Genomic DNA, 26199 nt, shown 5'->3' on the forward strand with positions numbered 1-26199 from the left:
TGTATGTGACTCTGGAAGAGACATTCCACATCTACGTTGTAGAACTAATGTACAGTAAACAGTATCTTTGACAGTGTGATTGTAATGCAATGTAGAAGGTAAGAAGTTGAACAATAAGTAAATACAAAGGGAATAAACAGGACAAACGTTAACTCAAAACTAGAAATGCATGCCTACATAACACTTTATATCAATATATCAATGAACAAAACTTGAAAATAAAATAAAATTGGTATCTGAAGGGGCTACATCAAGACGTATAAAACATGTGGAGTGATACACAAACCAATTTAAAAAATACCCATTGTATCTACACAATGTACGAAGAGCTAAAGAAATATTAATAAAACAAACGGAAATCAATAAGCGCATGAAAATGAGGGAATGTTAGGGAACATACAGTAAATGCCATCTTTCATTACTTCTCACACTCTCTGATCGTTTATATTACTCCACTTCCTGTATTGACTGAGTTCTTTTATTTTACTGAAACTGGCTACGTTGTCCATATAGTGTGTGACTACAATGATTAAGACATTCTTTTAATTGGTACTTGTATTACCTTCCATGTTTAATACATCTTGAAGTTGTCTCATCAAGGCCTGTTCTCATTGGACCTATTACATGTTTACATGGCCGCAGCTTCTGAGTATAGCGTTAACGTTTTTCCTGTTCTCTCCCTTTATATTTGTATATTGTTCAGATTTTACTTTTTAAATTGCAGCGACACCGGAATGCTAAAGGTGTAATTTTCAGTGTTTTAGTTCTTCAATCTAGATGGGTAACTTATTTTCCAATGTCGTATACAAACATTGTAAGTTCTGTGGCGACCATAGTCAGTAAATGTCTGATTATGGCCTCGTGAGCCGAAAACCTCTTAAGACACTAAATATTGTAGAACAAATCCAGACCAGCGCTTTTCATTTGTTATAATGTTATTCTATCAAAAACCGACGGAAAAGTCAGTTAACATCATAAATATTTTGTTGGACTGCATTGTCCAAACGAAGCAAGTTGGTCTGTTGGCTGCAATATGCAGGAAACATTTCATAACTGAGCGAACCGAAATTAGGTGCTAAGTCTGGACAATCCATACCTTCCGTGGGCTTGTCCGGTAGCACTACTTGGCCATTGTCCTCAAGTGAATGTGGGATACTTTTTCTTATCCACGACTTATTACCAACACGAACCTGAAAGCTACCCTGTCCCACTGCCTATTCTGACAGTCATTTCTGACTGCCTCTTCTTCCACAAGCTATTCATACAAACCAAAAACATTCGACGTTATTTATTGAATATATCTTTCCTCAAACAAAAACTAGGCAACGGCCTTGCCGTAGTGGATACACTGGTTCCCGTGAGATCACCGAAATTCAGCAATGTCGGGCGTGGTCGGCACGTGGATGGGTGACCATCCAGGCCACCATGCGCTGTTGCCATTTTTCGGTGTGCACTCAGCCTCGTGATGCCAATTGAGGAGCTTCTTGACCGAATAGTAGCGGCTTCGGTCATTAATACCATCATAACGGCCGGGAGAGCGGTGTGCTGACCCGACGCCGCTCCTATCCGCATCATCCATGAGGATGACACGGCGGTCGGATGGTCCCGATAGGCCACTCGTGGCCTGAATACTGAGTCGAAACAAAAACTGGAGGAGCATTTTCTCTCAGGCAATATGTGTAGGAGATGTTCTTCAAGTCACACTGAATGCACATTTAACTGACCATATTTCAAACTCCTACTGTAACCTCCTCCTCACTTATCGACCTTAATGACAGTGAAAAATTAAACCGCGCGTACCTAGTGGAAATTTGGGAAAAGCAATCGTCACCGAAGTCTAATCTGTCGGTAAAGAGGGAGGAAAGGGTTACATCTAAATGAAAGGAAAGATGCAAATGAAACTAGTGCAAGTTAATTTTGAGAAAAGGGTAAAATTAATAAAGAAAGTCAATGTGCGGTCGATACGTTAACAATTAATTGGAGTTAATTAGATATTTGAGATTTGGGGGAAATTACGTTCACCAGTCCTATGGACTATTACTATAGTAACTGAAAAAGAAAGGTTATTACACATATAATTTGCACTAGAAGCGTGGCAACTGAAGGATGACACGTCTAGTGTGAAAACTGAAAGTTTGTCAGAAGTAATAAATTTCGCTGCACTCTGACTTAATTTAGCAAAAGAATTAATAAAACCGGAAAATTGAAAGTTAATTTAGTGACTGAAATTAATAGTGAGCTTTGTTTCTGAAGCACATCGAAATTCAGTAAAATACGGTTAGTCTTGGGCTACCTCAACAATCATTTGAAAAGCTACTTGAATCTACGCAATGTAGAAATAAGAGACTTAACTTTGAACTTGAATTAAGTGATTCTGAACAATTAACTATAGTAAAATTTAGTACGTACCAAGCTGAGCTGCAGTCATAGGTAAGCTAAAATACGGTAACAAAACTCGCACTCTTAATTTGTGCTTGTGTAATCTAAATATTACCTTAAGTGAACTTTGAAATTAAAGCAGTGAAATGGAATGATATTACTTTAATGCTGGCGTTTGAATTTCAACGACAGTCGGGTTCATTCCGGAAAAGGAAGGGACCCTGCTAGGTAATGCAATTGGGACAATGAGCAACAAAGGTTCATGCTACGTTGCTGTAATTTAGTGAGAAAAATTTCACAGTTTGAAAAGCTGAGGTCTGCCATACAGTTCTAAAACTTTAGTGCTACCAGTCTTCCTTGTTGGTTGATTGAAGGTTTGAAGTCGTCGATCGAGGAGGTGGCGACAGTCACTCATTGTCGGCCGTCGCTGTTGCAGAAGCTGGATGTTGGCGCGCCTCCTTCTCGACACGGTCTCCAGCCGAAACGGGCTCTTGATGTGTGCCAGCTAATGCTTCCCGTCAGCGACACCGTGTCAGAAACTATCATAGAAAGTAGAGCGCAATTACATGCTGCCAAACCCCGAAAGCGCGGCAACTCGCGGGAGCGTCACACAACACACCGGCTCCACTGTCCTCCTCCAGCCAAACTCTGCTCTGCCCACGCTCCACGCGGCCGAGGTCACACTACCAAATATCGTAAACACTTTGGTCCTCCACACGATCTATCGATATAATCGTTCGATAGCTTAGTTTTCCCTAGGCAAGACCCAGCGTAAAAATACAAATAGTATTTACAAAACAAACCAATTATACATCGACATAAATGCATGTATATACAAATAGTAAAGCAATTACAATATAGAAAGATACAGAAACGTCATATCTTCAGGTAACAAAATAAGGAAAAAAATTTATAGTACAATAGATGGAAATAGGAGGATATGCATTTCCGGCGTTACACTACTCATCCACAAGTCTGAGAGTGATGACGTCATTTTATTTGATTGAATTATTTGCCTCTCAGATGTGTTATTTAATCCAACTTTCTTTTTATTCGGCAATCAGTTACGGATTCAGAACCTTCCAACTTAAGACAGCTGTAAACACAAATTTCGTAATCAAGAGTGTGCACGGTAAAATTCTCTCTCTACAGAAAAGATGAATGCATCTATCTATTCGGCATGCACCAGAATCAGCAACGGGTGCTGTAACTACAGATGTAGATACTTATGCTACGAATACCAGATTCTTAATTTGGTTGACAAAATTTTATATTATGAGACTTCACAAACTATAGTACATTAAAAAATAAAGGAAACAACGAAAATAAAGGATAGCAGATCTCTTGTTTTGTGGCGGAAGTATCTACGTTCAAGTGAATCATTGTACTAGCCACTGACTTGTGCCCAGGCCTGGTGACTGACTACATAATCTTTTCCATTATATACCCTGTCGTTTTTTAAGCGGTTTTATGTTACGTTCTTACCATTATTGACAGACTCAAGCTACCAGGACTAGGTATGAATAAGTTCATTATATCTTAGTGCTATTTGTGGCACTATCGACGGTATTATTTGTAGTGTCACACTCATTAATTTTTATAATATCGCGCCTCCTTTCTTCTTTTCTCATTTTAGATCGCACGATGATATGCTATTCGTGTCAAAGCTTGTTCTGATTCATAAAAATGTTACCCAAGTAGTGTCTTTCGTTAATTATGAATCGATGTGAACTGAAACAGTTGCAAAAAATGTCTAGATTGATTCCATTCTTGAATAATGCTTCGTTTACCAGTACTCGCATACCTGGCATCATGTTGATTGATAAATTTCCTTTGTTGAAACAGCCCTGACAAATCACACTTGCTGATCCTAGGAATCCATCTGGATTTCACATGGTTAAAATCACTCTAAGCACTATGGGACTTAACATTTGAGGTCATTAGTCCTCTAGGCCAACAACTACTTAAACCTAAATAACCTAAGGACATCACACACGTCCATGCTAGAGGCAGGATTCGAACCTGCGACAGGAGCAGCAGCGTGGTTCCGGACTGAAGCGCGTAGAACCACTCGGCCACGGTGGCCAGTCCATCTGGAGTTCACTACCCGTCAAAATAATTTTATTTCTCTCTATAGGCCGGGTCAGTAGGTCAAGATGTATATTACCGTCGTCCGAAGGATACCAGTTGATAACAAAAATGTCCTACCTCATTACTTCTTTTTTAACACAACCAAAATATGCCATCTATTTTACTCTACCATTGTTCATTGCTCTGTGCGCCGAGACCCGCAAGTACACGCGGCGCCGCCGTGTGTGTTGCAGGCTTCAACACGTACACTTTCAACGAGACGGCGCACACGCCGCGGGAGCCGGACGAGATCCTGAGCGTGACGTACGAGGATGGCAAGTGGAGCAAGCCGTACTACGACTGCGGCGGCGGCAACATCTGGATGCTCACCTACACCGTGCCCTTCTTCGGCTACAACGGGTCCTACTTCTTCAAGTAAGTCTCGCCGCGGCCACCTGGGAACACGTAGAACCGTTGGTGGGCAAATGCAGTCACGATAGAATGGTACGAGTGGTATGTTACCAAAAGCCTCTGCGAATGTCTCAGCTACGTAATTTGATTTAATGTGGAAAAATTTAAATTAGTTGCCTTATCCAAAATTCTGGAAAAAGTAATGTATAGCAGAGTAGCTTCACACCTTTGTAAACATAAAGTTTTAACAAAATGTCAGTTTGGTTTCCAGAAGGGTTTTTCTACGGGAAATGTTATATATACTTCCACTAATGATATATTAATTGCTCTGAGTAACCGCAAGTCGCCTGTTGGGATTTTTTGTGATCTATCGAAGGCTTTTGATTGTGTAAATCTTGGAATACTTCTAGATAAGCTCAAGTACTGTGGTATGAATGGGACGGTGATCAAATGGTTTAAACCATACCTAACTGGAAGAGTGAAGAAAGTTGAAATAAACAGTTCACATAATATGCAAAAAACTGGTGATTGCTCAAACTGGGGAACAATCAAGAATGGGGTGCCGCAAGGTTCGGTCTTGGGTCCTCTGCTATTCTTGTATATTGACGAAGATGCAAAGCTGGTACTTTTTGCCGATGATACAAGTATAGCTATCACACCTGACAGACAAGAATAAACTGGTGAAATTGTAAACGATGTTTTTCGGAAAATCATTATGTGGTTCTGTGCAAATGGGCTCGCATTAAACTTTGACAAAACACAGTATATACAGTTACACACAGTAAATGGAATGACGCCATCAATAAATATAGACTTCGATCAGAAATCGGTAGCTAAGGTAGAATATTCAAAATTTCTAGGTGTATGCACTGATGAGGCGTTGCACTTAAAAGAAAACAAACAGAAGATCTGCTTAAACGTTTGAGTTCAGCTACTTATACTATTACAGTCATTGCAAATTTTGGCTATATACATCTCAGTAAATTAGCTTACCACGCCTACTTTCACTCTCTGCTTTCGTATGGCATCATATTCTGGGGTAACTCATCATTGAGTAAAACAGTGTTCATTACTCAAAACGTGTAATCAGAATAATTGCTGGAGCTCATCCAAGATCATCCTGCAGACACTTATTTAGAGAGCTAGGGATTTCCACTGTAGCCTCACAATCCGAACGAATTCAAAAGTAATAGCAGTGTACATGGGTACAACACTAGGAGAAAAGATGATCTTCACTACTCATGGTTAAATATAACTTTGGCTCAGAAAGAGGTAAATTATGTTGCTACAAAACTCTTTGGGTCACTTACCTAATAGCAACAAAAGGCTGACAGATAGCCATATAGCATTTAAAAGTAAATTAAAAGAATTTCTGAATGGCAACACTTTCTACGCATTAAATGAATTTTTGAATATAGTAAGTGGGTAATTTCCCCCCCCCACCCCCCACCCAAAAAGAAAAGAATTAAACATATTTAGTGTTATGTAATATTTTTTGTAATGTAATATCTTGTATATAGACCTTATATTAACCTGACACCTTCCACATCATTACGAAGTGTCATATTCATGATCAATGGAACGGGTACTAATCTAATCCAATCTAATCTAAACCATGTCTGTTTTGTCCAGTTTCGAAACCACTCACAGACGGTGCTCAACGAGAGAAAAGATAAGGAGAAAGGTATGAAATTGCTCGAAGTGAGCGTCATTGTTTTATAGCTTGAAAATGGATTCACTTTTCGATGCAGTTCCTTCTGAGACCAGTGCCCTTCATCCAGTTTCTCTGTTGGTGTGTAAGCGACGTTCATGGAGTAATATACCGAAAAAGTAGCGAAATAACTATCTACAGCTGCCAGAACCTGTCAATGTGACAGATGGATGCGATAGGTCCAATTTGTAATGGGTCAGTTGGGTCTCTGCAGGGACTGAAGACATGTCTTATATATTCTTTCTTTGCAATCCAGACCTCGTGCCCGTTGTTATTTTTCCCTCATGAATGTGGCCCTCAGGAATGGCGAAGATTTACTAAGCCTTTATATATTTATCAATAAGAGCTCAGGCAACACATTTCAAACCTCTCTGGCTGACAAAAGCGACTTGTCAGTATTTTTTTCTTGACCACAGACTTTGAAAACGCTTGCTTTGGGGTTCGGTATCCATACCATCAATACGTACATTATCCGTTCGCTGTGCTGCAACGCTGTGGAAGCGTTTGTCAGCTGGATTGGTGGTCCACCACATTTTGCTCTGGTTGCTTACTATCTGATTTGTAACAGTTGGAATAAAGTCATTCCATATTAAAATCAGTTCCTTTTCAGTTTTCTGCCGATGTCCGCAGTCTTGGCAGCACCTGAAATAATTCGCTTATTATTATATGGGGACTTGCCACTTTGCTAAATAGTTAAGTCATTCGTGGATGTTCCAAAATTGTTTCTTAATTATAAAAGTATTCATCATCACTACCAAGCCTAAAGTCGACTGTTACTTTCGTGTCTGGAAAGGCTTCCTGAATTCTATCGCTCATCTAGGGTAGTTATTTTACTCCATGGCCGTGTCGCCAATTCTTTTATAATTTAATGTTTTCACTTTGAAACTTCATTAAAAAAACCTCTGTTAACGCATATAGCCCAACGGAAGTTCAAAGCCTCTATGTACTAGAACCACGGGAAAGCAATAGTGCGAGAAGTCGTACTAGAGGAAATCGAAACGAATGATATAATTCTATCATGCCTTACTGGCAGTCAGTAAATGCAGCCACCATTAGACCACATTTAATCCTTTCTACTTCCACTATTCCCCATTAAGACGAAGTACCTGCTACATCATTCCTAAACGGAAACAGTCACGCTCGATGAGTACTGCAAAAACGAGAAACACTTGCTGCCCCCTCGCTCCTCCCTCCCTGATCTATAGAACTCTTCCCTATTCCTCGTATTGAAGGCGCTGTCGAAATGTAACATGCATGACAAATCTCGGAGATCTGAAATTCCTTTTAAGCAGCATAACCTTCTTTTTATTTACTTTAGACTTAAATATGAAATCTGCATTTAATTTTTAATTTCTCTCTTAGAAACTTCTTGGCAGACTGAAACTGTACCGGAGCTGGACTCGAACCTGGGACCTTAACGTTTCGCGGACAAGCACTCTCCTGACTGAACTATCCACTCACGACTCATGACCCACACCACTGCTTTACGTCCATAAGAAACTCCGCTACCTTCCAAACGTAAAGAGAAGTTATCCCGCAACTTGCTCTATTGGGGGAAAAGATATTGCGGACGCAACTAGCGGAAGTAAGGCTGTGACAGCGGGTCGTAAGTCGTACTTGGACAGCTCAATAGATAGACTTGTCTCTGAATGTTTCGAATCCCGGCATAGGAGGCAATTTAATTCTGCCAGTGTATTTCAAGTCAGCGCCCACTTCGCTGTAGAGTTAAAATTCATTCTAGCAGTGTTCTCTTTACTTTCAACTTATCAATAGAAATATTAGTTACATACTGATCCCCCCCCCCTCCATCCTCCTTCAGTTCACAATAGTGACATTTACCTTGTTAATAATAATAGTATCTCTTGCATCTGATTTGTGGATCTTCCATACGAGATGAGTGTTACGTCGTCTACGCTTCTCACGCAGAACAATATTCTCAAACCCCTGCCCCGTTCCTTTCCAACGCTGATAATTGCTATTAAATACATCTCATGTAGTGCGCGTCACCTGCCATCTGATGACTCCAACGTTCGAACTCTCGTACAGTTCTTTCAACAGATATCTAGCGGTGCTGATAGAGTACTAGCGACACGTTTCAGAACAGTTTGTGAGTAAAGATAATCCTGTTTAATGAGGGATCCGTTTTAATTTTCTTATTACTATGCAGTTTATAGAGTGCAAGTTACAACTCTTAGATAGTGACTTATTGGCACACGAAATCAACTACGTAATCTATTAGACGTTCGTATCCACATTCACTTTGGGGCAGCATTCAATAATCCTCAACAAAGCTTTCTCATAATTAACTATTTATATAAAAGATGGGAATTACACAGTTCGAACCACCGGGAGTCGAACATGGTACTGTACATGTATTTAGACCCATAAGTTCCGCATTCTGGCTCCAGACGAGCGAATCGGGCCCGACCAGCTGCCATGTCATCCTCTGACCGTTTAATGATGTTTGGTTCGTGTGCTCTAGCTGTAGCGTCACTGGGTGCGGTGTGGAGTGTCACACTATTGGCTCACCGCTCTCCCGGGCGTTAACAGGTGTCTTGATGTTGGAACCGGTACTGTTTGGTCGGGTAACTCCTCAGTTGGCGGCACGAGACTTAGTGCAACCGGTATCAGTCCCCTTTCCCCCCCTTCCGCCCCCCCCCCCTCACTAAAGATAAATCCCTGCCAGAGTTGGGAGTCGAAACCGGATCTCCCGCACGCCAGTTACCTAGGTAGCCATATCGTTTTCTTTTCCTCATTTCTCTAACAGATGTATGCTTGCTAACTTTATGATACTTCATTGTTTAATTTATTGACACACCAGGAAGGATTTTAAGCGACCCCACTGGAACGATTACAGGAACTGATAAACTGATATACAGGGTGGTCCATTGATCGTGACCGGGCCAAATATCTCACGAAATAAGCGTCAAACGAAAAAACTACAAAGAACGAAACTTGTCTAGCTTGAAGGGGGAAACCAGATGGCGCTATGGCTGTCCCGCTAGATGGCGCTGCCATAGGTCAAATGGATATCAAATGCGTTTTTAAACAGGAACCCCCATTTTTTTATTACGTATTAGTGTAGTACGTAATGAAATATGAATGATTTAGCTGGATCACTATTTTCGTTTTGTGATAGATGGCGTTGTAATAGTCACAAATATATGGCTCACAATTTTAGACGAACAGTTGGTAACAGGTAGGTTTTTTAAATTAAAATACAGAACGTAGGTACGTTTGAACATTTTATTTCGTTTGTACCAATGTGATGCATGTACCTTTGTGAACTTATCATTTTTGAGAACGCATGCTCTTACAGCGTGATTACCTGTAAATATCACATTAATGCAATAAATGCTCAAAATGATGTCTGTCAACCTCAGTGCATTTGGCAGTACGTGTAACGACATTCCTCTCAACAGCGAGCAGTTCGTCTTCCGTAATGTTCGCACATGCATTGACAATGCGCTGACGCATGTTGTAAGGCGTTGTCGGTGGATCACGATACCAAATATCCTTAAACTTTCCCCACAGAGAGAAATCCGGGTACGTCAGATCTGGGAACGTGCGGTCCGTGGTATGGTGTTTCGAGACCAGTCCACCTGTCATGAAATATGCTATTCAATACCGCTTCAACCGCTAGCGAGCCATGTGCCGAACATCCATCATGTTGGAAATACATCGCCATTCTGTGATGCACTCAAACATCTTGTAGTAACATCGGGAGAAAATTACGTAGGAAATCAGCATACATTGCACCATTTTGATTGCCATCGATAAAATGGGGCCTATTATCCCTCCTCCCATAATGCCGCACCGTACATTAACGAGCCAAGGTCGCTGATGTTCCACTTATCGCAGCCATCGTTGATTTTCCGTTGCTCAATAGTGCATGTTATGTCGGTTTACGTTACGGCTGATGGTGAATGATGTTTCGTCGCTAAAAAGAACGCGTGCACAAAATCTGTCATCGTCCCGTCATTTCTGTTGCCCAGCGGCAGAACTCTACATGACGTTCAAAGTCGTCGCCATGGCGCCTGGCGCATAGAAATATGATACGGGTGCAATCGATGTTAATGTATCGTTCTCAAAACCGACGTTTTTGAGATTCCCTATTCTCGCGCGATTTGTCTGCTACTGAAGTGCGGATTAGCCGCGACAGCAGCTAAAGCACCTACTTGGGCATCATCATTTGTTGCAGATCGTGGCTGACGTTTCGCATGTGGCTGAACACTTCCTGTTTCCTTAAATAACGTAACTATACGGCGAACGGTCCGGACACTTGGATGATGTCGTCCAGGATACCGAGCAGCATACACAGCACACGCCCGTTGGGCATTTTTATCACAATAGCCGTACATCAACACGATATCGACCTTTTCCGGAACTGGTAAACGGTTCATTTTAACATGGGTAATGTATCACGAAGCAAATACCGTCCGCAATGGTGGAATGTTACGTGATACCACGTACCTATACGTTTGTGACTATTACAGCGCCATCTGTCACAAAGCGAAAAAAGTGGTCCAGCTAAAACATTCATTTTTCTTTACGTACTACATGAATATGTAATAAAAATGGAGGTTCCTATTTAAAATTATGCAGTTGATATCCGTTTGAACTATGGCAGCGTCATCTAGCGGGCCAACCAGAGCGCCATCTGGTTTCGCCCTTCAAGCTAGACGAGTTTAGTTCTTTGTAGTTTTTTCATTTGACACTTATTTCGTGAGATATTTGGCCCGGTTACTATCAATGGACCACCGTCTATATCTTCAGCAGGAAAGAGTAATAGATTAAATTAGTTGAACTGTTGAGGTTCTTATTACGTCAAACAGATACAGCTTCTTACCTACAGGTCGGGCACACACACTGTCTCGATTGAGATGCTATTTGTCTGCAGTTGTATAACGTTAATACGAAGATTCCGTGGTGCCGACGCGAATAAAGTGTCAAAGCATTTCTTATTATTGTCACCATAAGCTAGTTGGTGCGAGATACTGAATCACGTATTTTCACAGCTTCTGAGGACGTGTCCAGAAGTAAGGGGGGTAAGTGTAGGGCAGGATAAAATAATGATACACCACTGCTTATTGTTACGTAATTACATGTATACAAAGTGGCCCTGTTTTTCTGACATAATTAAATCATTGTCCTCGAAAACAATGACCAAGAAATTCGTTACATACCGAACTAAATAATAGTCGCAGTTAACTCATTTTATTGCATTAAAATGCATAATAAATGATTTGACATATTCTGAAAATAGGAAGTGAATTTTTGGCAAGCCTGTATTTGGAATCTGCAATATTATTCAGATAAACGTATATCAGGGGAAACAATTATATTTGCATGAGTCACACTGTATTTGTCAGAGCGTTGGTGTTAACGATAGAAAACGTTACAGAAACGTATGAGCTTGCAGCTATGGCCGCAGCTGAAAGCGTATTCATAGTTCAACTACAATCAAATCTTCAGAATGAAGACTGAAATTACTGAATCTTGGTGAAAATGTCTCTGCGGCCCCTACAGTTTACCCACTGTTGCATCACGATTTCGCCATGTCGATCCGCAGATAGAGGCAGAAGTGGTTGCAAAATCAATTATTGGTTTCGTAACAATGACTTATACCTGCGGCTAAGTTCGCATCAGCTGTAAAAGTCCGCTAATCCCCAGGTCATTAAGTCAGCTTCTGCTCGAAGAGATGCCTCGCTGGGAAGATGCTCGTCCGAAGAGATGTTTCCGAGATGTTTCCTGGCGGTAGAGTTTCTCGGCCGCTTCTGATTTCTACAAGGAAGCCTCACGTTCTTTCTGTAATCATATGACGTTTGTTGGCTGAGAGGTAAATATTCCGAGTGCCGACCAGTGAAATGTTGTCTTACGACTAATTGGTCTCCTCTCAAGTGAGTCAGTTAACGAGTAACAAGTTGTCCCACATTTGGAACTGAAAAAACTTGTCCCGCTCTCTCCCGCTCTCTTTCTCTCTCTCAGTCTGTATATGTCCAATGTGGGTGATCCTCTGTAGCACAGCCATATATCTCTCTCCAACCTCTTGATTATTTACGCTGTCCTTGAGGTGATTTTTATCCTTTGTCTTAAGCACGTTGGTTACCAACGTATGTGCTCGCTGGCGGTGTCACACGACTTCAAGGTCATCCTAACTTTCATGTTCCTTACTCCACTCACAGATGCTATCTACAGTTTTTTTGTGAATTTCGAAGAAATCCTGTTTCCTACTTTACTGTTTACAATAGCGTTCTTCCAAGCCTTTGCCTAAAATGGCTCACCCCTTCATCCACTCACAGCTCGTTAAGACAGACATCGGTGTCCTGGTACCAATGGAGATGCTGTATGTATTGCAACTGTTAGTGTCCAGAGTACAGAGTGGCTCTTCAAGGCACTGGACAGTCTGACTGCTTGACGTTGACCCTCGCAGATGTCAGCGAGTCCCTTCTGTGAATTCCCCTGGGTCAGTCCCCCTATTGGCTGTTGTGTCCTGCTGCAGGTCAGTTGGCTCACAGCCCAGGGTCCCATGCCTCAGTCACTGACGCAGATAAACATTTCTTTTATCGGTAGGGGATTAAGTATTTCAGTTTGATTTGCATTCTTAATTCTTGTTTTATATCGGTTATGGGACAGTTTGGGAAAAACTGTCGCATAAGATCTCATACTGGAAAACTAACTACAAACAAATCTCAATATTCCTTACAGGGAAGCGTTTCAAATTATCAGTTGCCAGTGACAATGGGAACGTCCAAGCTGCATCTTCTTGCTGCCTGCCTCTTCGTTATCAAGTTAATGCAGCATAGTCTTCATTAATAAAACATGAAGAGCTCATCAAACGTCTCGCTGGAGGTCATAAATTACGAGTAAAAAGAGACTCCAATTGTATGGCGAGGAACAAGTTATGTATCTACAGATGATCGGTATAAATTTGGTGTCTCGATTAGACTATTTGAAGATATGAAGATGGTGGTACTTATAGGACACTTAACAGAGACGTCACCATTGACTATTACTCCACTATTTGGATATGAATGTTGTTTTCTTTTGTGAAAAATATGCGCTAAAAGGGAAAATATAATATGTAATCTTCAGAATTCTGGGACACTCCCTCTCACCGACACCCAGTATTTCATACAGAACGCTGAAAGGCTTATGCCTGAAGATGTCAGGCGTGCTGCTTTGGTGCCGTTAGCTGCCACTGAGTGCAGAATGTACTTATATCCAGCACTAAGTTTACTGAGGGAGAGGTAATTCAACGTAAGTGTCATATACCATTCGCTATGTTTTACGTAGCGTAAAAATACTAGAATCATATTCCGGAAATAAAGAAGTGTGTGAGTCACTGAGGGGCCTCATTATTTATAATTTTTGCCGACTACATCAGAAAACAACTTTTCAGTTATGCTATACTGTGATGCAGACTGTCATACAATTTTCTTGTGACAATTTTCATACATAGAACACTGGCTGTTTTCCTTCACGTTCATTATTGTGCAGGCAAAACTTGACTGATATTGTCAAGCTCTGTATTCGCCACGTAAAATTTGATGGCCCATACAGCCGTCAGCATTCGTGTGCCAGTATGTGGGCCACCATACCATGTGGAAGCGCAATATATACACTGTAAGACACAGGTATTTTTTTTTTTATATTTAAGTAATTATATACTAGAAGAAAAGCAGGGCAGCGGCGGAGTAGGCGTACCCGGGGAATGGGAAGACGTAACAATAAAGTAAATTTAATGGACAAAATGGAAGGAAAAAATTCAACCGATAAGACCGAGTTGAACTAGGACAGTGTTGACAATATAATAGGAATTTTAACCTCCTTTCCTTTACATTTTTAGCTCTTGCTTCATGTCGAGAGCTTAGGCTGTGGCGTTCGGACATGGGTAAAAAATGGTTTACAGGGAGAACACGTAAATACGATGGAAATTCGAACCTGTCTTCCTCTATATTTTTTGCTCACGTTTCATGTCAACAGCTTTTGTTGCGGCAATCGAATATGGGTGAGGGATGGTTTACACGGAGACTACGTTAATACGACAGAAACTGGAACCTCCCTTCCGCTATACTTTTTTGCCCGTGCTTCATGTCAACAGCTTAGGTTGCGGCGATCTGACATGGGTAAGGGATTGTTTACAGGGAGAACATGTTTCGTTGGGAAAACTGAGTGTGTTCCCTAAATGAAATCGTGTTTCTTTATTCTGCGAATACCGAAGTTCATCAAGTTCATGTCGCAAAATGTTACTTTGAAAGGATAACACGACGTACCATTTTCATTCGTTTATTGAGTCTGTAATCAACAGACTTCATAAGAAAGCCTTGAGGTAACAACGCACATATAAGATTTAAATTTATTTTTGCCTCTGCTGCATTAATCTTTCACATTTTGAGAGTTCATTGTAGTCTTTATAATTGTTCAAATCATAATTTGTCTCCCAAATTCACGATATTGACTAAATATGACAATATTAAATTTACATTGATTTCATGTGTAATTACGTACACCCTCCGCGAATGAACCGAATAATTACTCATTCGTGCTACACTAGCCCACAGTAAAACTTGCATATTCTAATATCGTTAGATCCGGAAACTGTTCAGCAAATTTTGGTGCGACTGGGCTTCACGTGACTGTTCCGTGCGGGAGCCGAACTACGACTCCCAGCTCGCATTTAAGCCCCACAACAAAATACACGCCCAGCTCCGAATGTTCCAGAGAACTACTGATGCGGACAGGGAATTATTAACGACTTCACTGTGTTCGAATCACTACATAATACCACTGTCGATATTAGTACCACTTATTAAAGACAGATCTGCTTTTGCACGGAAGTCACGCAGCAGAGATATACCGAAATGGGAACTACACTGACAATAACAAGTGAAGCTTTAATGGTTTCTATGACGCATCGTATTTTTTTGATCAATCATAGGTCAAGAGGTGCTTATTTCCAGAGTAGTATAGCTGAAATTGAGAGGTATACCAAGATGTGTTTAGTGTCATGCAGAAGTTCAACCAAACGCTGTAGTTACGGAAAGATATTAGGAATTTTATATGCTAGGAGAAGTGTTCAGCATGTCAGTGACAATAACAGTTGCAGAATGCAACAAGTAAAAATCACATCTATTCTGCGACTACCCCCATAACTGTGCAATGGAGGTCCTAGCGTTACTTAATAATCCTGAGTTACGTACATACCTTTTGGATGGTTTGATCGCTAGCCCCGTTCGTCTGCAGATTTCATTTTTGTGCCACATTTAACATCATTACAGCAGCAAAGAAAATCTGTACTAAAGATGGGAGTAGCTTTCGTTTATTTCAGCTGGATACATTTTCTAAATATCTGAACTCCGTATAAGCGGGATAACGATTTCGCGCCTACTGCCACTGCTCTTCCAAATTATGTGCTCGTTAAAGATTATTCAGAGATCCTTTTTTGTACAGTAACACGGTTTCAATGGCTATGACAAGCAGCTTTTCATTAAATCTTTGATCAGCACTCCATGCGATATGAATGTTACTCATGACTTCATATGGTCAAATTTCAGACCCATGAGTTTTGTGCATCGTTGTAACGAACAATTCTTGAAAAATCAGAAGAAATGTTATTAAAACAGGTACTTAAATACGTATTTATTCCAACTGTATACATGTGACACGCACCAGAAAGCAAGACTAGGGGGACACCTACGTTTAAATCTTGGGGGACGGCTGAGACAAAAAATTTCTGTAGTGAGAGATGCCTCAATGTAATATGTTGTTATAACAGCTGTTGATCTACAGTACTGTACAGTTGTAGAACTTCGTCTGTTTTATTTTCAATTGCATCACATTGACGTCAGCAGTACTTCAGTCGTGCTGAAGTAAAGGAGTATTAAAACAATGTTTGTGGCGTTAGTGTCTCAAAAAAATTGATTGATGCAGCTGTTGTGCTGTGGTGTTTCCTGAAAATTAATACGTATCAGTGGTGTTTTTTATAAATTTTAAGGTAGGCCATCGGTTGTTTTTGAAAAGTATAATCTTACGTTTCCTATAATCTGGGTAATGTACCAATCGGTATGCAGCTGTATTCTCGTTTTGCGTTATCGTTCGTGGTTTCAGACTGAATTAAGCTTGGTATCCACTCAGTAAAATATGTCGAGTAAGTCTCCCTCATAACAGTGAAATTAAAGGGCTAGTGTGACCACACGTACTGAAAATGTCTCTAAGAAACCGATTTGTAATATGTATTTATATATCTGATCTGGCAAGATTAGGGCCACTGGCCTCTCTTACATGTAACCAAGCATTCCGCATATTTTACATTGTATTCCTGTAAGCCTGTTATACTACGTTTGGAAAATAAAACATAAAATAGTGCATCTAAAATATGACACACAATTTATATTCATACGAGATAAAAGCAATGGTAATTGCACATTACGATAGTATAGGTTTTTACTTATGAGTGCTAGCAGCAGTGGGCTTGGTGAAACGGAGGAAAAGAAGAATGTGATAGCACACAATTAATGAATATAAGGAGAGAGAAGGTGGCGTGACTAATAGAGGGAAAAAAGGGAAAGAAGCAGAATTTAGTGAACTTAAGAGCACTGGGTTAAAGAGTTGACAAAGGGAAAGTTGGTCACATAGGTTAATTTTAGGGAAACGCTATGAGTGTGACAGAAGGAAATGTCGAAACCTTTTCTCAAAAACAGCACGGCAAAGAATTGTGCAAAGAGTGCAGGGCAGATTCTTCCAGAGATGGACAGCAGCGACAACGAAGCTGTTTGCATGTGGTTTTGTTTTATGAATAGGCACAGATAGCATATATGAGTGACACCTTGTGTATCAGTTAGGATGGCTTGAAAGGTGTTTAATCCCTGATGCGAGATACAAGGGTGCGGGCTCACTGAGAGGCCGGTGAATTAGCAGTAGCGTGTGGTAGTCCCGTATCTTTCCTGGCTGCAACCACCCTAACCGGGTGTATGAAGTACTGACATGGCCGCATCGACAAACATTGCAGAAGTAACACATACAAACATTCGTGGGCAGTTCTAAACGATTTTTGTTTTCAGTGCTCGTGTTATGCTCAATTACGTCACAATAGTGGAGGTTCGATAGTTTGCCGTTCTCATCCTGTGGCAGTACGTTCCGAAACTTTCTGATGGGACAGAGCTAAGCGGAAATCTTCCGGCACGTGGCGCAGGCATTCTCTGCCCAAGTTATAATGGTTTTCTGGTACATTGGAATACCGCCACTTTAAGTAGGAGGCAATTGTTCGTGGACTTTTTAACTTATTAATTTCTGATGGGATAAAGGTCTACGTATTAAATCCTCAATCCATTATCTCTACCGCCTTCCTAGATACTGATGATGTATCTGTTTCGTTGCATTTCATTAGTAATCTGCCATTTCCTGACTGCTCCCATCGGCTAGTCCTGTCCGCTATCGTGAGCACCTGCGCAGGTTATCCATTATCAGAAGGAGTTTGGGGGAGAGGAGGGGGCATAGGCGTTGCCTGTCTATCCTTAATCAAGCTAAATAGGTAAAGGCGAGGGATTTTAGAAGGATGCTGATATTTCCTAACATCTTTCAGAAAAGAAATTTCTGAGAGGGTTGGCAGGAGGCAGCATGTTGAGGAACCTCTACGATTGTTAGCAGGGAATGGGCAATTGAAGTGACTACTGTCTGCCTTAGAGTCTGACTAGGTGAAAGGCCTGCACGTTAAAATGTTTTGTAGGAGCTTACTTGTAAGTCGCAAGATCGAGAGCCAGCCGGCGGCCGATGCGAGGGTGGAATAGGACCCTTGGGCTTTGTAGCGCGGGGGTGAGGTTTTATAAGTTTTGCGCGTATGCAGTCGGGTTCAATATAACTGTTTCCTGAATTTTATGAGGAATTTACCCATTTAACGAGCAAAAATTTGCCAGAAGGGGAAAGATGTCGTGCTACAACTTGGAGACATCAGCGACCTGGAGGTAGTGTCTCACAATGGGGCAGAGACGACGAGGTCGTACAGAATACGATAAACTCTATTAGTTCCAGAGCAAACTTGCTGTGCCTTTGTGTGTGTCATTCTCGTTTTTCATTTTAGACAGTTATCAGGTGGGATAGAATGTATGCGGTTCTCGTTTACCAATCCAGTGGTCGGATCTGAGAGTCTTGTGAACGTAGCACAGGGCACTGACTAGTAGTATAGGGGAAGTGACTGTTGTAACCCTCACTCGTGAATGGATGCAAGGCTGGCGACCCTTATTTATCGTAACTGCATAGCGTAGCAGTACACAGAAATAGTCTTAGTTCGCCAAGAAATAATTAGAATGAAGCTTACGGCGCCATACGTCGCTTAATTTGTCTCGCGCACCACTTGGCCGTTGTCTTCGAGAGACGTTACGAAATTTCCGTCACGTCGGACGTGAAATAACGTTTCACGTCTGGGTCTTTCGCGGCACGTCTCAGGGAGACTAAGCAGGGTTTGAGTCGAAAATCTATTGAGTCCATCTCTGAAATAAGGTGAGTGTTGTTACTCTGTACAGTGGAGCGCTCTGACACGTACAGTTTGAAACTAGACGGAAAATTATTTACGATATGGGTGCCCAAATTTACAGGAATGATGTACAGACTGTGTGTTGCAAGACTTGGGTTGTTAGTAATGTTAGTGCCTTGATTTGTCGTTAGGCCCCGTACTAGTATGATGACGTAGGGTTGAAACACAAACATCAGTGTGCATCTCAGTTGCAGACAGTCAACAGGGTGAGAAGTGCTCTTATGATGGAGCTGTTTTTATCAGAACAACAACAATAGTACTGCTGTTATTTGCGAGTACGCAATCTAAAGAAATACGGTGAGGCCTTCTTCTCGCACGGAGGATAAAAAATGTTATTCGGAAGTTCGAATTAATTGGAGACTTGGGAATTGCTCCTGGGAGACGCGACACCCAACAGCGCCACAAGTTGCTGAAGAAATTACTGTTTCCACGACTATGAATGCTGGACGCAATGTGCTGTCTTTCCAGCAGTGCACGAACTGTATCGCGACATCTGAACATTCCGTGCTCCACCGCTGTTTAGCGCAGTAGCAGAGCAATCTATAGTGAGGTTTCAGGCAGTCTAGGATGCAGACGGACGCCATATCAAGCAAAGTATGCAACCTGGGACTTCAACATTTTACGCAATAAATGAATATTGCCCTGTCAAGTTGTAATTAAAATGGTTGATTCGCATGTCCTTGCAAATATTTTCACAATGTTTCTTCGTCCTACGATCACTTCTTCTTCATGGAGGCCCTATCAAGTAGGGGGAACGTCAGGGTGATAGTCGAGAAATTTAGAAATGCTTTTATTACGGAACTAGAATGTTTATTCCTGCAAGAATTATTCCCAAAACATTATGCGGCAACACCAAAAAGTAACGATTCTGTGAGCGTTTGAAATCTAGCGTACACGGCACGCCTGGGCGTTAGAGAACAGGTTCCGTGCTCACGCGCCGTTCATTGCGTACCTGAGGTGTTTTGGGTTTTGAGTAAATCTGATTTGCTGTGGCGTTGTTCGGGCGGTTTTACTTTAAATGCGAACGGAAATTTCAATAGTTAATTTTGGAGATACGGTCCTGAAATAACATCCAACCGAAGAGAAATTGTCAACACTGCTTTAAATTTGGCCTATGTATATCCAATTTCGGCCATACTGTATAAATGCACATGGAAAATACTGTTAAAATCAGCGAAGAAGTGGGCCGGTTCTGTGAAGATAGAGAGCCCTGCGGCGATGCCCTCACCGACGAAAACGGAGTCAAGTACGAGGATGAGGGCTTATCAGGTCAAATTAGCACAAAGCGGTCATCCACTAACCGGGGCGGTAATTGTTATGGACAAGGCATCGATGATATCCCATAAATTTCAGCTTTGTCCCTTTTTATATTATAAATATTTATCAAACAGAAGGTTTAAATTAGCACAACTTTTAATAATTTTGTTGCGCATGTGTATGCATCCATGGATTTTAATGTGCGCGAGTGTCTGGCACATCCCACAAGTGCCCTTTCTCGGCGAAACTATATGGCCTAGGGCTTTCACACTCTCGTCACGATAGTTCATAGGCGAAGTAGTGATGCTAAACTGTTTTCGCATCGACTCTGCGTCCACAATCATGTTGTATAAATGAAGATGATGTCTTACGTACTGATGAAATCTACCTCCAGATGAGCGCGTATTAATGGTTAATCTTAACCAGACGTACGCAAACATCGCAGTACCCACATCCTGCGACACCTCACTTTAGTGAATACTAACCCTCATACAGAGATGGCAGTAGATCTATTGTGTTGGCCATCATGCCGGTGTGGGCGTGGAGGGACTCCACTTCTATGAAAAAAAAGAAAAAAAAACGTACTGACGACGCCTTTGGCACAATTGTTTTATTAATCTCCATTGCAGGATGTAATTTTAGTATGCGACTAAAAGTTTTGTGCCTGTAATACTGTGGTAATTTTACGGTTACTTAAGCTATAGTGTTTTTTATTTCTCATTTTCGATGCTAAATTATTGCTAATGTAAGTGTCTTCTTGTTCAGGATATTTTACTTCTGATGAAGGTATATTTATATATACAGAAACCTTGGACAAGAATTTTAATAAACTATTATCTTGCATCTGTTTTGGCTGTCATCATTTACCGTGAAAAACTAGAAACGTGTTATGCTCAGAATCATGGTTGTCGTCACCCAAGCTAAAATTTTCATACGAATTTAATGATTTTGGCCTCCCCTGAAGCAAGGATTTCTCTTCAGTTCATCTGAGACGATTTTTCTGGTTGATTTTCACTATTGTTTACGGGCAAAAACAGAGGGATCCCAAAATTACCATTTAAAGTTTTTGTTGCAAATCCCTAAGATGAACTAAAACTACATCTGTAAGGATCAGGATGAAACGTTAATTTCATGTTTCGGGTAAAGAGAGATGCCCGCACCAACGTGGTGACCAGGCCAAAAGTTCTACTGTCACCATCGTCAACGTGGTAGTTATCTGATCAGTGGATCACAGGATCCTGGGCTATGATTTTATCCGTGAGTCTGAGTAAGATTACGCGTTAGAACGGTCCATCAGGTGATAGATTGTGGACCAAACGTGAATGAGGGTAGCGATTTGAAGAGCAGAGGGAAAAAAGTGCCAAGGCTCGTGCCGAGGCAAAAAAAAAAAAAAAAAACCCTGCGCGACACTGGGATGGGGGGCAAGAGCAGTAGTGGCTTACTAGCTCCGATAGGTCATATAAGGTTGTGTTTGTTAGTGAGCGTATCATGTATCTATACCGTGACAGGCGATGGTGATGTATCCCGGTCTCTGCAGCCGCTGCATTCCTGGAACAGTCAAGTTCGTTCTTTATTGATTTTCCAACTTTAAAATCTATCTTGTTATTACATTAATCTGTAGCAGAGCTGAGAACCGGACAAGGGTACATCTAGGATCTGTAGGCATAGAGGATGTATATTAGTGAGAGATCGGCCATACATCATCTCACTGTGTGTGGGGGTGGGTATAGCTTGCCTGCGTGTAGTGTACGGTACGGATTCCCTGCGTGATGCCGGTTTTTCGGCAGGTGTATTCCAACTCGATATACAGTAATGGTGGTTGATAAACAGGGGCTCACCTGTACCGTTGTGTTTGAGTGTATTTGGCCATAGATGTTAGGTCCTTTTCGGGTAACCACAACAAGAGTTACAGTGACAACCGTCGATCTAATTCTTTCAGGCCTGCCTCGTGTAATGGCACTTGAATTACGTAACCATTACGGCACCTCAACTCAACCTCTCGATACCAGCATTGTTCTACTGTGTTTCTGTAAAGTAGTCGACATATTTCTTATACAACATACAGATTTGATTTCATTAATGTAGAGGTACTTTGATACATCGATATGTTTATGTTGCAATGATATTATTCTGATGTGTGTTCTTTCTTTTGTCACTATGATCTTTGACGTACTTGTAACTCTGATTTTTGGGCACGTAAGCGATTTTTAGTTAGTTTGTTAGAGAGTCGGACCTTGAGAAAAGTCAAGTCTTGGACGTCATGTTGGAAAGGCGCATATTGTAGCCAGTTTATAAAATGTGAACTTTAACACTGAGGAAGATGTTTTCAGGTATGTTTTGTATTGTGAAGTGATGTTTTGTGTGTTACGTGATACTCCAACAAAAGTAATAAAAAAAGAAGTGTCACTTAAATTCGGAGTGCTGATTACTTTTTTACCTCACCATTGTGCTAACTTTCAAAGGTTTAATCTTCAAGAATGGTTTCATCTATAAAACTTTTGAATATCGCATAATAAAACCTAGGTGTCTTTGCATCCGAGTTTGGAATCATCACCACATAGATTTTCGACGGTCGAGCCATGATTTTACAACGAGACCAGCTTGGGAAACACGAAGAGATGAGTGCCTAGTTTATTCATTATTACATGAAATGATTTTATTAACTGTGCTCTAATGACACCTGCTTCATAATAACTTTCATGTTGCCCGAAGATGCAGTATTTAGCAGCGTGAGCAACACCACAATCATTATTAAATTTTGACCTTTGTTGTGGTAGGGTTGTTAGACTCGGAAAACTCCCAACTACACAGTGAAGATAAAAATATTTTCGAATAAAAAGTTCAATATATGGTTTATTCATAGCAGCAAACCCTCATTGTCTACTACATTCAAGTACGGGGGAAAAATCCTGAATTTGCGCAATATTTTCGTCCGTCATCCTGTTGCTCCCACTTAATTATAACCACCCCGTGTTCAGCCATGGAATCCTTCTCGTCGGTTGAAGCTCAGCCGTCTGAATAAAGATAGAGTCCATATCTGAGCATCAAGCAGTTTGTGAACTAACTGCTTGCAGCTCGGGAGATGAAGGTTACTGGTCTCTCTGGCAGCAGCAGCTCCGGCCCGAAAGCGGAGAGTGAAAACCTCTGTAGCCTCCGGCTGGCAGCAGGTGTGCGCGGACGTGTGGATCGCGCAGAAGGGCGTCTTTTGCCCCGCGCCCCGGACAGAGGGCGCCGACGGACAGCTGTCTGCAGTCGGCTTGTGTCAGGGCGATCACAGCGGCGCCAATCCGCTAATGGCGGACGTGCCGTGTGCGGCTTTCAGCGTCGGAGCCCGCGAGGCGCAGCGCCACCCGCCGACCCAGCTGGTCGTACGTAGCACGTGTCCGGCGGCCGCTTCGCCCTGTCAGCAGGTAGCCGGGGGCTGAAAGGCCGCGCGGCTAGGTAGCACTTCACTGCAAAGCGCTGACCTCTCGCGTACACGTCCACTGCTATCTCATTTTCGCATTGTACAGAGCGCACGATTCCACGCGCTTGATTTGGCATCACGTAGTTAAAAAGGAATCAATAATTCAAGAACAGCCTTAATCGCATTTATTATTGTTAGAATACCGCCAACAGGTTTCAACCCAACGTAGGGGTCATCATCTGGGCGTTTACACTGTGAAATTGTAGTTATCCGTCAGAAAGGCTCTATTATACAATGGTTAAAATTATGTAAATTTAAAATATGTTAACCAATGGGCGACTGCTGGTGGTGTCACTCCTGTCTACATAACGGCAGGAAACTATGCGAGACAAACTTTTTTTTTTCTTTATTGATTTTCAATTCCTCCCCGAAGGGGCCAGGTGGCAGCAGCTTAGCACGCTGGTCTATAGCCTACAGACTTTTTAAGAACGGAAGAAGAAAAGAAACAAGAAAAACAGGCGATAAAATGGTGACTTAAAGTGTAAAATGGCGGAGAAATGCGGAAAGTTAAAACAGAAAGCAAAGGAGTTGGCAATGTTAATAAAATACACAGGAATCAGACAAGTAACATAGTACACATACAATTAAAAAACATGGCGACAGTCTGGTTTCTGCTAGCAAGAGACAAAAAATCACACCCAGCGACAGTATGATAGCCGTTCGCAACACTTCCCAAAAGACACAACATGGAACACTCACTGTAAAACACTCACTGTAAAACAGTGCTCGAAAATGGCGGTACAAAGATAACACTCCCGAGCCAAAGGCAAAGGGGGGGGGGGGGGGGGGCTGGAGGACAGATGCGAGAGGGAATGAGAAGAGGCTGAGGAGGGAAATGCAAAAGGACTCGGGGGAGAGAAGTGGGCAGAGAGAGAGAGAGAGAGAGAGAGAGAGAGAGAGAGAGAGAGAGAGAGAGAGAGAGAGGAAGTGGGGAAAAAAAAGAGGATGGAAGGGGCAGCGGGAGCCCGGGAGAAGGACTGAAGAAAGGGAAGGATCAGAGTTGATAGGAGGGTCAAATGGAGGGAGAGAGGGCATCATCTGGGAGGGGAGTTGACGGAAGCCACCTTGGGAAAGGAGATGAAGGGTTTAGAGATGGAGGATAGGTGGGACACAAAAGTGAAGACGTGGCAGGGGGTGGAGATGGGAGAGGAGAGGAGCAACCAGTGGGTGAGGGGGATCAATGCGGCGGGAGGTGCAGAGGATGCAGATATGTTCGAGGAATAGGAGCAGATGGGGGAAAAGAATGAGGTCATAGAGGATCTGCGTGGATACGGGAGGCGTGTACGAAAGGCGAGGTGGAGTGCATGACGCTCAAGGATCTTGAGGGACTTATAGGATTTGGGGGGGGGGGGGGGGCGGGGGCAGATATCCAGGCGGGACTGGCATAACAGAGGATGAGAGATTAACCCTTCGTATGGGCTTAAATAGCGTACTGAGATCACGTGAATGGACGGCAACACCCCCAGCGGCGATCAATGGCATTTAATACAGTTTGTTGAATGTAATTACTATTCACCTTGGTTTTATACAACTTTTAATGACAGTAAGTAACAGAAAACGCAACAATTCCATTTAAAAAGAGCTACAATTATAGTGTTAATCTTAAAATAATAATAAATGTTCCATAGGCAACTCATAAAATTCGTAAAAGTATATTATATTATGTGTCATAAAGTAAAACAATCTGAGACACACAAAAAGTGGTGTCGTCTTGTATTACAATGCACATTTACGTAGAAAACATTTGTCAGTTTACTAAAACGGTTAATATGAAAGGATTACAACTCCCTCTACTCCTTGGGGTGAGGACGCCGTTGCCATGGATTACAAAGCGTATATCAGGCGCCCTCTCTGTGGGTGAAGAGCCACGACATACCGCTACGACGGCAACGATAACACCATATGAACACAGCAGCTGCTACCATGACGACGGCGGCCTCGCTACACAGACTAGAGGGCGCCTGATATACGCTGTGTAATCCATGGCAACAGCGTCCTACCACACAAGGAGTAGAGGGCGTTGTAGTCCTTCCATATTAACCTTTTAGTAAATTAATTGAAATGTTTTCTACGTAAATGTACATTTTAATACAAGACGACACCACTTTTTGTGTGTCACAGATTTTTTTACTTTATATTATGACGCATAATGTAACATACTTTTACGAATTTTGCGACTTGACTTTGGAACATTTATTATTATTTTAAAATTAACACTATAATTGTAACTATTTTTAAATGGAATGGTTCCGTTTTCTGTTATTTACTGTCACTTAAATTTGTGTTAAACGAAGGTGACTAGTAATTACATACAACAAACTGTATTAAAAGCCGTTTATCGCCGCTGGGGGTGTTGCCGTCCATTCACGTCAT

The 26199-nt window shown here is 41.7% G+C and overlaps 1 protein-coding gene across 1 annotated transcript in view; it reads left to right on the forward strand.

The window, feature by feature from the left end:
* Positions 1-4708: 4708 nt before the first annotated feature.
* Positions 4709-26199, forward strand: part of LOC126485058 (probable G-protein coupled receptor CG31760) — a 613409-nt gene continuing 591918 nt past the window's right edge. The window contains exon 1 of the mRNA XM_050108660.1: positions 4709-4884. Coding sequence (XP_049964617.1) covers positions 4832-4884 — 53 coding nt within the window. The 5' untranslated portion in view covers positions 4709-4831. The remainder of the gene's footprint in view (positions 4885-26199) is intronic.

Source organism: Schistocerca serialis, chromosome 6 (assembly GCF_023864345.2).
Source record: "Schistocerca serialis cubense isolate TAMUIC-IGC-003099 chromosome 6, iqSchSeri2.2, whole genome shotgun sequence".
In the NCBI taxonomy this organism is placed as follows: Eukaryota; Metazoa; Arthropoda; class Insecta; order Orthoptera; family Acrididae; genus Schistocerca; species Schistocerca serialis.